General features: G+C 41.4%; 1 protein-coding gene across 7 annotated transcripts in view; it reads right to left on the bottom strand.

Annotated features, from left to right (window-relative positions):
• The window catches only part of MAPKBP1 (mitogen-activated protein kinase binding protein 1), a 100,567-nt gene that overhangs the window by 28,818 nt on the left and 57,608 nt on the right, over nt 1-14,141 (bottom strand). For 6 of the 7 annotated variants that reach the window (XM_031505018.3, XM_021533486.3, XM_085580302.1 and 3 more), the window contains exons 7-19: nt 11,711-11,848; nt 10,915-11,097; nt 10,304-10,321; nt 9,619-9,779; nt 9,043-9,232; nt 7,920-8,066; nt 6,843-7,027; nt 6,648-6,739; nt 6,149-6,274; nt 4,441-4,511; nt 3,880-4,001; nt 2,905-2,980; nt 274-385 (exon numbers count right to left, since the gene is read on the bottom strand). In XM_031505018.3, coding sequence (XP_031360878.2) covers nt 274-385; nt 2,905-2,980; nt 3,880-4,001; nt 4,441-4,511; nt 6,149-6,274; nt 6,648-6,739; nt 6,843-7,027; nt 7,920-8,066; nt 9,043-9,232; nt 9,619-9,779; nt 10,304-10,321; nt 10,915-11,097; nt 11,711-11,848 — 1,621 coding nt within the window. The remainder of the gene's footprint in view (nt 1-273; nt 386-2,904; nt 2,981-3,879; nt 4,002-4,440; nt 4,512-6,148; nt 6,275-6,647; nt 6,740-6,842; nt 7,028-7,919; nt 8,067-9,042; nt 9,233-9,618; nt 9,780-10,303; nt 10,322-10,914; nt 11,098-11,710; nt 11,849-14,141) is intronic. The other variant, XM_031505021.3, reaches the window with a different exon arrangement.

The raw sequence follows: 14,141 nt of genomic DNA, 5'->3' as shown, positions 1-14,141 counted from the left end.
AAACTAAATATACACTGAAAAAAACCCACAGACTACTTTACAGGCCAGAAAAATTGGGTAAATAAATACATGGCTTGACAGGTAATAAACTTGTAATAAAATAATAAACTTGTAATAAAATATTACAACTTCACCCAACTACAATGTATTAAAAAATACCCATTAGGTAAACTTTGGTGGGGAGAAATCTTCAGAAAGCTTTGACTAGTATCAGACCCTACTATATAGTCATCAGCAGAAAAAAAATAATTTCCAGAAGTTTATAAGCCTTACCTGAGTGTCCATACATGGTTGCAACACACTCGCCAGAATAGAAATCAAAGATGGAGAGGTTCTTGTCAGAACAACTGGTTGCAATATAAAGACCAGAAGGATCTGTTTGCACCTGGTTTAGGAGGCCAGAGGAATGCAAATATCTAGTGAGAAACTACCTTCAAACTACATAAAAATAGTCCAGAATACCCAAGACGGTCACAATAAAATGCAAGTAGCCCCCACAGGAGTCCAACTGAGTACCAACCTATCCAGTATCCCAGGAGAAACCTCTAACCTCACTAGACTTTTAAGACTATCTCCAACCTAATCAGAGACTGAAGGCACTTAAATTAAATGCCTTCATGACTGTGAAGGTATTGCCACCAATGGACAGATTTCTATTTCTCCCCTACTTTATTACTTTATTTTAACCATTGGGGTCTTGCTTTCTTCTACATTAAGATTTAAAAAAAAAAAAAAATAAAATTAGAACTGACAAAGTTAAGTGAAATATTAAAGGATTCAAGTCTTCAGGAGTGAAAGCAAAAAAGAACTCAACACTGCCAAGAAACTCTTTTATAATGATGCTGTCACATCTCCAATATTTGCAATTCATTTTTCAGGTATTTTGTTTGTTGTTTGTTTCTTCATATCCACCTATTTGTTGCTTTATCTTGGATCAAATATAAAATCCCCTGCAAATGCCTCATCAGGTCTAAAGCATCACTACACAGCAAATACAGTTACTGTCACCAAATGCCCTGCTCTGTCCTTTATAGAATTTTAAGGAACTGAGAGGATAAACTGTGTTCTTCAAGGGAGACATGGTATTTCAGTAATGGTAATTCTTTTGGTTTGTTATGGCTCTTGTTAAAGCTCCTTTGGTCTGTTATATTTATTTTGTTGATGTTTGCTTCCAGTGTCACTGTTTGAGTTTCGCTCATTAAACTGCAATGTGTATTATGATCTCAGAATAACACACCAAGAAAGTTTAAATTCCTGAGACAACCATAATCCCTTGGTTACATAATTGCCTTAAAAATGAGCAAAGCAACAGTAAAAGTAATTGAGATTCCCCACTTGAGAAACACATTAAAAAAAAAAAAACCACAGAAAAACATAAAGGATATCAAAAACAAAAAATCCAGCTCCCAGAACATTTCATGTTTTTTTGTCTGAGAAAAATCTAATCAAGCACCTAAGCTTATCAGCCATTTAAAGTGTAGCATCAATTTTTCATTCTTTGCTCTGGCATACAAAAATTTTGTACAAATTATAATAGGCAAAGAGAAAGAAGTTATCTTTCTCTGAAAAACAGAAGAGCTGACACTGAACAAAACTGTTTGATCCCCCCCCCTTTATACCCAGTTATTTACACCCATCAATGGTTTCAGCTAGAAGGGAACTACAAGTATCATCTACTCCTGCCTGACCAATTCAGAGTTGACCAAAGATTCACCAACCTGTCTCTTCCATAAGGGCCGTACATTTAAAGTTTGTTATTAAGTGCATTGATCAAATGCATCTTCCACACTGTCAGGCTTGGAATATCGACCACCTCTCCAGGACTCTTGTTCCAGTGCTTGATTAACAATTTCTCAGTAAAGAAATGCTTCCTAAAGTCCCTGGTTTGAATCATTCCCATATATCCTGTCACCAGATCCCAGGGAGAAGCACTCAGCACCTCCCCCTGTGTGTCCTCTCCTCAAGAAGCTGTAGAGAGCAAAGTAGTCACCCTTCAGCCTCTTCCTCCCCAAACTAGATAAGCCCTAAATGCTCAGCTGCTCCTCATACGACATTCCTTCCAGTCCCTAATAATAATACTGCTGGCCCATGCAGCAGCAGAAAATTATCAGTGAAAAAAAATACAATGAATAAGCTTGTTTGGCAACTTGAGAGATATTTTGATTTTGTCAGCTGGCTTTCCCCCTTTATAGACAAGAATGCAGTTCTTCCACTGCACTGTGAATCTTGAACACACCTGATTTACCAAGGTAAGCCCTGGATAATGGCAGAAGCAGCTGTGCTCCCCTGGCTCAAGGCCTGGATGCACTCAGCAGGTGGGAAACTTCAACAGACTCTCTCTAAGCAGTACCATGTTTGTCCAGAATTCCAAGACCCAGGCTTTCGGGACCAATACTATTTAATTTTATCAACTCAAAGAGTTTCCCTTCTATTTTCCCTCTGAAATCCACTTCACCAACACTGATCAACAGGTATTTCCACTTTAAAAAGCCTAACAAAACCAATCAAGAAAACCAGAATGAGTTCTCTGGAGTAGAAAGTAAAGGATTAAATTAAATGGATTAAATCATCTCCTGACAGATACTGGTGCAGTTCTATTTGGTTTTACAGCACAGTCCTGTGACTCACTTCAAAAACAGGACAGAGAGAAAAATCAAAGATCAGCTTCAGCATTCATTGACTCTTTTCCTGTTTTAGCATGATGAAACCCAAATACATTACCAGCCCTTAAGGGTGGAAGTAGGAGGAAGCAGCAGCAGGGTAAAGAACAAAGTATGTAGCAAGAAAAAAAAAATAAATAAAAAAGAAATCACTGTACTCAGATTTGTATTTAATTTTCTTGTCCCTGAGCTGCATTCAGAAATGCTGAAAAACCTGAAAATGAAAGAAAATAAAACAGCTTACTTTGATAAGGGTGCCATCTTCACCTTGGGATCCCTTGTAAAGCTTCTTCTGCTTCCCACTGCTTATGTTGAAAACCCTGAGGGGATGACATAAATTAACATGGCTCATTGTGCCAACTACACTGGGGCTGTGGTCACCAGGATCCTTTTCTCCCCATTTCTCATTCCACATAAAATACAAGAAATATGGCTAAACTACAGGAAGTGGAGAAATTATCTCCATGAAGTATTATCATCAATCATTTAAATGGTTCAAGAAACAACCTCAAAAGAAATGCAAAGGTAGATTATCTGAATTAAAATTGAGGATTTATTCTCAAGCCAATAATCAATCAGTCCTCACTACTGTAAAAATACCTGGGCTCCTTCATATTAGAACAAAGGATTAAGAAAGCAAGACACTATGTTAGAATACAAAACCAAATTACATCTAGTAGTAATATTTAGCTATGACAAAAACTCTTAACATCTCACATAGCTACAATAGGAGGAGATACACAACTACAGAGAGATTCCTTTGCTTTCAAGCAGATAGACTGGAGAAATGGATAAAACTAGAGAAGAGAATGGACTCCACTTGTTCAGTGACAGTCACATCTAGTTCAGTTTTAGGTTCCATAAGTCCCAGGTATTCCACAGGACCTTGCAGCTTTTCACCAAGTACCTTCAAAACCAAAAATTACCACAGTGCAGCAGTTCTTGCCCCACAGTTCAATGATGTGCCAAAGAAGGCACACTTGCTCTCCCCGTAGAAAATCTTTGATCTGCAGAGCAACTCAGTGAGAGGCCACAAATCCCATGGGAATTGCACATATACACAGCTTTTCATCAGAGAGGGGAAAGGCAGAGTTCAAACTCAGAGTGTCTCAGGTCTGTCTGAAAATGCTGAATCAAAGAACTTAGAGGAATAATGATGGAGATGAGGCTGCTTCGTTTATGACTGGAAAAATATTTTCAAGTTGAGAAGAAAACTGACCTGATGTTACGATCCTGGCATCCAATAGCTGCATATTTCCAGCTGGGGTCTACATCCATGTCATAAAGTGTGGTCTTCCTTACAATGTGATGTGTTCGGGTAAACTGGACCCCTTCTCCTGTCTAAACATATGGATAACAACTGTGTCAAGATCAAGTAGTTAATCCATTGTTAAAAGCAAGTAAATACAGATGATTCTTCTCACACAGCCAGCACAAAACTATCCTTCCCAGGGAGCTGCTGGGAGCAGATGGGACTGGAGGCACAAGAAACCTCCTTTCAGCCCATACTCTTTCACCAGTTTTCTCAATAGCTCTGGTGGTGAAAGAAAAACAGATATCCTAATAGTTCTCTATTTCTGCTGTAAGAGGTCAGGCTGGGAGTAGTTGAATGCTTCACAGAACTAGTTGTCTGAATGTAATCTCTCTATTGAGTCAGTGGGAGGCACTGAGGCTGAAACAGCAACAAGCTCATACAGAAACTCTGATATTATTCTTTGAAGTAACTTCTTTGTGGAGAGATTATAAATTAGAAGTGTACAAAAAGCTGTGATAAGGTTACCTTCTGCGCAGTGCGGAAATAGATGCTCTTGTCTGCACCACAGCTTATCATTCGCACTTTCCCATCATTTGCTGGATTAAAAACGCAGGAGACAAAAGATAAACACATATACAAGGTGGTGGAAATGTTTCAATTTATACCACTGCTCATTTATTCCAGTCCTGATTAGCTAAGACTGACTCTTCCCCAAGCAGCAAAACAGAAGCCCCTTCTCAGGGACAGCATTTATCTTTCATGCTCAGAGATCATGAGGCTCCAAACACAGAGGCTTTTCAGAACAGATTAGGATGTAATTCTGTCTTCCTCACCAATATGCTCATATCTCTGTGTGCCACAGCACTCTGTGGCAATATGGCACATTCACACTCAGTAGAAGCTGAAAACAGGCAATAGGCACTTTTCAGACCTTAGAGCTGGACACATCTTTCTTGCTGCCCTTTCTTACTGCAGGGTCAGGCTTCCCTTCTTCCCTTAGGACTCTTCCATAGTCAAGCAGTAAAGCAACACCTGATAAAACTCCAAGTAATGACAATGCATCCAATATCACACAGGTCCTTGAACTGCACTCACTTAGAGCATGCCAGCACTTGGCCCATAGACCAGCAAAAAGGCCTTAGCTGCCAGGCCTTGAGCCCACTTCCCTCATCTCCTGGGAGTTCAGCTGGCTGCATTCAAGGCCAGCTCACTGATAAAACGGATATGTCAGAGAAATTATTGCTGGCCTTGGAACTCCTCCAGAAAAAAAAAAATTGGAAAAGCCACACAGTTGCTTTAGGGAGCCCCTGCTATGAATCTTCAACAAGTCCTTCCACTCAGGAACAGTTTTCAAGCTGAGATTCTCATCCTGGAGCCCCAACTGAGTTACACTGCTGCAGCATTGCAGCCACACCTGTGCCTGGACATGCACCCTACTGACCCAAAGCCTGACCGAACCCATGGACCCACCTTCCTGATCTCAACTCCATGTGGCCTTGCTAGGCAATGCCTGGCAGGCATTGACCTATAGCTGACCCTGACCACTCCACACTGATGAAGACATTGAATTGCTTGAATCCATGGTCTTATCACTATGGATTTGTCTGGTGACCTGGACTACTGGCTGTATCTAGACTTGATGTGTTCCTATTCATATCCTGCAGTACTTTCCCACAGCCAGTGGAAAAGGCCACTACCTTTGCCTGTCTTCCTGTCACCCTTGGCTATTCACTTCCCCTGACAGACTACTGTCCCCTGACTACTATGGTGTCTGACTATTGGTAGCAACTGAGTGCTGAGGATAAAATGAGCTCCATTACCAGGAATGCAAAGCCTTACAGTGGCTTACAATCACAAATTTACTTTACCCAAGACTTCTTTTTTGGTGTGTTTTGGGATTTTTTTTTTTTGGACAATTACTGCTCAGAGTTCTCCTACATTAGTTCTCTCTGAGATCAGTTAGAGGAAGTAAATCATTACAAAAAACAGTTTTCCAAAGAAATGTTGAGAAGAGGTTTTCTTAAGAGGGAGGAAGGAGAGGAAATGAAAGCAAAATCAGAAAAGAAGACAAGTATCATCTTCTGTTAAGACTGCAACTGAAAAAGATGACCAAATGACCCAGCTGCAACTTCAGATTGACTTAGTCCAGTATTCAAGTAGATAAAATTACAGCCACAAGGGGACAAGAGCAGTGCTCAAATCCAGTTTTGATTGCGAGGCCATGATTTGCTACCTGCAAACTTCACTGCAGTGATGGAAGAAGAATGTTCATCCAGGGTTTGCTGCAGGCTATAGTCTTTCCCAGCATCCAAGACATGAATCAATCTATCCCGACTGGCTGAGGCTAAGAGCTTTAAACCTGAATCAGAAATTGAAAAAGACTGCAAGATCATGACTTAAAAAGTAATTTTTAAAATAGCTTCCCAAGCCATCGTAGAGACAAAACATCATACTGTAGCTAAGTGCATATATGGACACAAAGCAACACACTTGAATTTCACATTATTATAATAATAAACAGAACAAACTGCAATCTCAACATACAATCATCCAAGAAAAAGTAAGAGAAAGAAGACTTTCTAAAAGCCTGGCTCTCCTGGCTGAACACTTGAAGCCTGCTCTGAAATCCAGAAGTGGTTCAGCATGACAATTCTAACATACCACAGTTGGACATTCTGACTTGCTCAAAATGACATTCATAGGCAAAGGGGAAGCAGCCCAATTCCATTTACCTGTGTCAGGTTTGGAGTATTCCAGACATAGGATCTCAGAGTCATGGGCTTCCACTTTCAGCATTTCCTTCAGAGACTGCAACTCATATATTCTAGGATATAACATGGCTCATTTCAGTATGTTTAATAAAATTAGCAAGGCATGGTTATTTTCTCATGCCTGAGCAGTCTGCATAAGAAGCTTTATGGGATTACCTGAGAGTGCCGATCCTGTCCCCAGAGGCCAAGTGCTCCCCACTGGGACTCACACAGACAGTTCGTATCCCCACCTTCGTATCTAGCACTTGTGCATCAGCTTTGTCTGCACTTCCTGCTGAGTTGTAATCAGTGTCCAGAAGTACCTGAGTGTTGTCATCTACATAGATGATTTTCATCAAGTCCTGGAGACACAATACACCCAGAAATATTTATTAATTACAAAATATTAAAGCAAAACATCTGTCTCAGAAACTAAGCTCCTAGCCAACATAAACATTTTATTGGCAACAATGCTGTAATCAGTAGGACTTTTTAGTTAGGAGCAAGCACTAAGCCCCTTCAGATTGTAGGATGAAAGTTTCACAGCTGTGCCTCACAATCACCCGCTTCAAAAGATTCAACCTAGAAACTAACAGCATCTCCTTCACTATTGACAAATTCTGGGATTAATGATTACAACATATTAGGACACACAGCAGGAATAGGAAAGGCTTCTAGGGATTATCTAAATCAGCAGTCTGAATACTGACAGAAAAAGCAAGAATTTTTTCCACCTGATTCCTGAGGTCAGGACTGCTGCGTCCAGAGGTCTTCTAACTCAGATGAGAACAGAAGCAAGTGTCCATATGTAATCACTGCTCTGTATGATTAGCCTCCCTCTTTTATAGATGAAGTGAGTGCAAACTTTTTCATTCAATTTCCCAAATCTCTACTTCATTTAATGCACTTTTTCCAAACAAATCTTAGAAGTGGTTACACATCACAGAGATGCAGAAAAAGAGAACCAGCTCTCCTGAAACATATGGCCTTTATGGAAGAGATTAAGCTTGATGAATCTTTGGGTGGTTTATGAAAACAGTAATAGTCTCTAGGACCATTTCAGACAACATGTCCTTCCACCCAGTAGTCCTTTTATGTTTCTTCAGGTTCATACATTTAACCAGATTTGTGCTCAATTTACAGAAACCTGTGTTGACTTGGAGATACGAAGAAATTTGGGCCTTAAATTGGGAATCTGTGTGTGAAGAAGAGCAACCTCAAGGACAAGGAGGTGATCCAAACCTAGGATCTTACATTGCTGAGGATGTTGCGGTGCAGGGCTGTGCCGTGGATGTTTGAGCTTTCAGTGTTCCACAGACGAATGGTGTTGTCAGAGGAGCAGGTGATGAAAGAACCAGGGGGGAGGCAGGGCTGATTGTTGTCCTTCACCTCTGGGTACATCTATGGGCAAGTAAAATCAACCCTTGAATAATACTGCCTGGCATCTGGCACCCTAGACACTGGTAGCAAGGTTCAAAACAAAATGAGACAAAAGGGGTGTTGTCCTCTCTGTTTTCTAAAGGTGGAAGCCAGACAGTTCTGACAAAAACTTATTTGCAGACCAGTACTTCATACTGACTTCAAACAAATGTTCACTGAGCTTCTTTCATCACAGAAAGCCTCCTTAAAAAGCATGCAACAAACCAGTATCTTTTGTTTCTAATAGTTCAAAGAGAGCACCTCAAATCCCAAACAATGGCCATGCAATAACCACCTTGCACTGTTTGCAACTTTCATCTACTACTGTCAGTTTATAATTCAGAAGGAAAGGGTGAGATGCAATTAATAAATAAAAACAGAGTTCTTAACCTCTTCCCACTTCCTTTCCACTTTCCCCTCTCCTGACCACTGATAGACATATTTCAACATATTAACAACTCCATTGTTTCCTATACTTCCTTTTCTTCCCTCTGAGGGAAAGCCAACTAGACAGACTGCAAGATGACAGACACTTGAGAACTATTTCCACATGTTCAGATGAATATGTTAAGAAGGACCAGAGTTCAGATTTTATCACTTATTTCATGTTTTTGACTTTGAAGCAATTGCTCACCACAGATCTCAAACAGTTTTTTGAGGTCAGCAATAAACTTTTGTGTGTTTTCTAAAATGATGATCTGTATTCAGGTTTGTTCAATTCTTCTCCTTCTCCCACCTCTCACCTTTTAATTGTGAGATTTTTTTTTCCCCAGTAGCATGACACATTTGGTCAGCCATTGCAGTGCAGCCAAAGAATTGTTCCCAGCCCAGCAGCAAACACAGTAACCACAGATGAAAATATGAGTCAATTTCCTCTACAGTCAGCTTTTGCACTCAAATTTGACAGCTTGTCTGATGACTTTCTCAGCTGCAACACCTGTGTCTGCAGACAACATACCTCAATGTTCCACACACAGGAAGAGTGATACAAAGCAGAGTACACCTTGCCCACTTTCTTCGGATCTTTGACATCCCACACATACAAGCTGTGGTCATTGTATACACAGGAAAGCCACTGGTTGGTGGGGTCAAAGGTCAAGGCAATCGTGTCTGGATACTTCGCATCAGCCACACCAGAGAAAAGACGGCTGCACAAAGAGAACAACAGCCTGGTTAACTTGGGCTCTCTAGGAGTTGGGGCAATGCTCAAACAGGAGAACTCAGATTCTCCATAAGGTGCTGTTGAGATGAACAATGGTATCTGTATGTAGAGAGAGTAGCTGGCCAGGAAGACCCGTCTCTTGAACAACCAAAGTCCCAAAAGAAGCCTCAAAGTCCCATGGCAGAAGTCTTTCTCCTTGCCATCCAACTGTAATCCAGTCATACAGGGGAAGCCTGCAACAGCTCAGAGAGATCTGCAACAGGCTGCCAATTTTAATCCACAAAAAGAGCATGCTCCAGATGGCAAAGCTCTGGAGAACAATTCTAATCCCCACAAGCCTCCATTGCTCCCTTCCACCCTTCTCCACAGTACCTGGCCTCAGTCACACTTGCGATGTCAGTTCCCAGGAAGTGTGGCTTCGGCAGAGTAGTGACAAAGTGAAGGTTCAGAGGGTTAAAAATCCGCACAGTGCCGTCAGCGCAGCCACAGAAGATGTAGTCATGGTTCACAGAGATGCAGTTTGCCACAGTGGTCTGAGGAGGACACAGCAGATGAGACAGCAAATAAGAAATGTGCTCTCACATCAAAGGTCACCAGACACGTCAGGGAGAACAGCAAATTGACAGACAAAGGAGTCATGATCAGAAGAGCTGTAGTGAAGTTGAGCCCTGGGAATAAGTAAAAGCCTAAAAATCCATTTTTCCTTTCTGAAGAACTTTCCAGCCAAGGTCCACTGCAGATCCCAAATAGTTTGAAAAAAGCCCAGTTTCTCTACCACCCACTAGGAAGGGAGGCCAGCAGAGCTACCCATTTGCTCCAGCTGAGTCCTGCTCTGAACATTGCTTTTATTTCTGTGACATTCAACAGGACTGACAGGCAAGCAGCACTTCACCCTGTACTAGCACATCAACACATTACTTGTCAGGAGGGATAAGAAACAGAACAAAATGGATTTTCTTCCCCTACCTTGGGGATCTGTACAAATGGCTGAAAATGGCACAAAATGGAGTGAGGTGAAAAGGGGATGAGTTCAATGCAAAAAGTTTTTTCAACTTACTGTGAAGCTGTCTGTATTCTGAGCGAGAGTGAAAGGCAGATTTTAGAGAGGAAAGGAAAGGAAAGAAAAGAAGAGGCATTTCACTTGAGTAAAAGCGTGGACAGACTTTTCCCCTTGATTTTAGTAGATTGGATCCTTGCAGGTAGGCATGTTACATTAAATTGAAAGGAAAACAAATGTGATCAAATTCTTAACTATGGGCCAGCCTGGTGGTTTAGAATAGCCAAATCAACTAGCACCTTGGGAACCTGCATTTGAGATGCATAAGCCAAGTAAAGACACTGCAGAGTGGATAGAAAGCAGAATCCTTCTAAAACACCTACTTGCTCTAACCAAGCCAAGAGGCACCATACAGGAGTTGTCATAAGGGCATTGCTTTGCCAGTAGAGCAGTCACTCTAATGCTGAGGTGTGAGAATGAAAGAGCCTCAACGATCAGTAAAATCCCTGTGCCATGTAATAACACTATTTTTGACCAGCCTTCTAGAGTAAATAACAGGTTTGCAGAGGCACAATTATTTTCACTGCTTGTGGTCAGCCTGTACCTCTGAGTGTCCCTATGATTTGTTGTTCCTGCTCTACTTGAGCAGAATAGGAGGATGCAAAACTCACCCTCAGCTCCACCCACTTGTCTAGCAGCCTTTTTTCATTGAATTCACAGAGCAGGCCTGAGGATGTGATACAGAAAGTGCTGTCAGCTTTTTTGCCCCTTCCACAAGCCACGTCCGCAAAGAAGTTGTTCCTCAGTTCTCCAAGCAATCCTGAGCGGCCCAGCAAGGGGACTGTGGCATTTACCTACCAAAAGAAAAGAGTTTGCTACAAACACAGCAAGGTACTTCAGGCAGTGATTTTTTAGAACAACAACCCCTGAGTGCTGAAGTGATTCAAAGAAAGAACTGTAAACAGCCTACAAGGATAGGTTTTACTTGCTGTTCATGTTTACAACTGTTCATGAGCACACCGAAAAATTACCATAGGTGGATTCTGCCTCCAAGAGAATAACACAACAGTGAAAAGTTTAAACACTTTGGCTGATACTTCAAAATTACACTCACAACCTTTTGAGATGCTCATACCAATGTCAAAGAGCTCTCTCTACCTCTGTGCTCCAAGGAGTTAGATGACTGAAGCTCTTTTCTAGCTTATTTGTTTTTCAGTATATGTGACTACTGAAGAACAAACATGCTGCAATGCAACTCCAGGAGTGACATCCCCACATCAGTGCAAGATAAGACAAGCTTTTGGTGCTACCAGCCCATGAGGCTTGACAGCCAGGGGTGGAAGGCTACTCTCACATCCCAGAAAAATTTAAAAATTTCCACTTCCCATAGCTTACTGGGGCAAAATCCACCCTGCTCTAAGACAGAAATGCCTGTTTACAGGTTGGACTTGATGCATTTTCTCTCACCTTGGAGGTTTTGCTGTCATCCAGGTACCAGAACTTGATATGTCGATTTCCAGCAGTGACAAAGTAACTGCAGTCCTCTGAGAATGACACTGCTGTCACTTTACTTGAGACTTTGTTGGCTGCCACTACAATGTTTTTCTGGAAACACAATTGTTTAGATTGGTTAATTTCTTGGCTTAGAAGCAAAGGAAACTAATTTCAATAACAGGCACATATCCAGTACAAGCAGTGCAGCAGGGAAAAGATTAAACCCAAACTATTCCCCATTCACCTCCATATACAACCTCCCCAGCACTAGCTGGGAACATTGATTTGGCAGACAGTATAATTCACATTTATATTCAATTCCTCTTCCACATTAATTATGATCAAGAAAAAAATCAGCAGGCACTAGTGCCTGCAGGAACTTGGTATCTGAGCCATGACAAACATGTGGGTTCCATAATCACCAGGAGCTCAGAGCAAACCCATTTCCCTTCCTAAACAGCAAATGCAGATGTAGGCCCACACAAGGAAGAACTCCCCCGCCCCCAGGCAGCAATGAGGGCATTGGACTCAAGATGAGGAACTGGTATTTTTCACAGAGAAAACTCTACTGGTTCTTCCAAAGTTCTTCCTTCTCTTGAAACACATTATACTATATCAACAGACTCAAAATACACAAAGACCAGCCCTGTACTGGAAGAGAAAAAGCAAAATCTGTTATACATCAAACATGCACCTAAAAATGTCAAAGTTTGGGAAAGGAGGAAGAAGACTCAGGGACAGAAAACAGGATGGACACTGCTCAAGCAGAGTGGTCAGATAGCAGCACCACGCAGCGCCACTGCTCAATTTTCCTCTCCCTGCCTTTCCCCAGTTACAAGTGAGAATAAAAAGGTTTTCTGCTTTGTCTGTTGTGGGCTTGCAAGCATGCAGCACATGGCTGACAACAGTGCATCCCTTTTCATTCTTGCTGTGTTTCCTTTACCCTTCCTTTCAGGGATTCAGCTGCTCCCAGTCTTCCAGACACAATGCCCTCAGCACACAAACCAAGTGCCCCTGCTGGACTGTGTGCTGGCAGAACTGAAGAAACCAACACAAGGGGAGTCTAGCCTGCTGCATCATCCCCCAACCCAGAATGAAGGAAAGGCAGCAATTATAACTTCAAGACAGTGCACAGAAAAAAGCTCAGGACCCTTGCAGACCTCAACATTTGGATCATTGCTGTGGTATTTATTAGGGAATCAAGTGATTCCCACAGACAATATGAATTTTCCTACAGACAACATGACTTTTCCATCACAGTCAAATGACTAGGTCTATCAGTCAGATGAAATGGGGAAATCAAAGCAGCAGCACAGAGGATAGAAGGGTTGCGGTTAAAAGTAAAGGAAAATGCTTCAGGAGATCTGAATTTTCAGTCTTTATCGACTTTGGTCAGGTAAAGCATCACTAGTTTTGGTGTCTGGCCTACAAAGTAAAGGCCAGCTAGAGCTCCCATCATAGTCAGGAGCATAGCTTAAAGTGTGCTCTTCAGCAGGGAAGAGTCAGACAGTCCTTACCTCAAAAGTTCTCATGGCCACAATTATACAGTCAACAGAAAAACCTGGATAAGCAAGGGAAAGCAAAACTACTTGTACTGTTTCACACATGCCATGCATTGTGACCCCGTCCAAGTCACTACTTTCATTTGTACAACTAGAAATAATCCAAGGCTAAGTACTCAATTTTCAACACAGACATACACACTCAGGTTCCTTTACTGCACACAGTATTTAGCTATATGAAAAAATAGCCATGTCAAACTTCAGCTCACACAGAAGATAACAGTGAGATCTTAAATTACAGTGCATGTGATGAAGATTAAATTACAGCAAATGTGATGAAGAGAACAACATACTAAATGAGTATGGACTTAGAAGCTGCAAGAGAAGAGGAGGCTCTGAGTACCTAAAGGAAGCCTACAGGAAACATGGGGAGGGACTTTTCATCAGGAAGTGTAGTGATAGGACAAGGGATAATGGTTTAAAACTGAAAGAAGGTAGATTTAGATTAGCTATTGGGAAGAAATTCTTTACTGTGAAGGTGGTGAGGCACTGGAGCAGCCTGCCCAGAGAAGTTGTGGATGCCCCATCCTCAGAAATATTTAAAGCCAGACTGGATAGAGCTGTGATGCAGTTTCCATCTGGTCTAGTGGAAAGTATCCCTGCCCATGGCAGGGGAATTGGAACTAGGTAATTTTTAGGTCCCCTTCCAACCCAAACCATTCTATGCTTCTATGATCCTGTGAAATTTAATAGATGCATTGATATTTTTTTTTTCTTAAATCATATCTCTTTTAGAGAGGGTTACAATACTTGAAGAGGTAGCAGGAGCATCTATTAATACAAAAGACTCTTAGCCTACTAAAAAGAAATGTTTATTTCCTTATCTACAAAAAAACCAAATG

The sequence above is a fragment of the Lonchura striata genome, chromosome 5, assembly GCF_050655825.1.
Source record: "Lonchura striata isolate lonStrDom1 chromosome 5, ASM5065582v1, whole genome shotgun sequence".
NCBI lineage: Eukaryota > Metazoa > Chordata > Aves > Passeriformes > Estrildidae > Lonchura > Lonchura striata.
The sequence above is the reverse complement of the archived record's forward strand: the minus strand, read 5'-3'. Positions and strand labels throughout refer to the sequence as shown.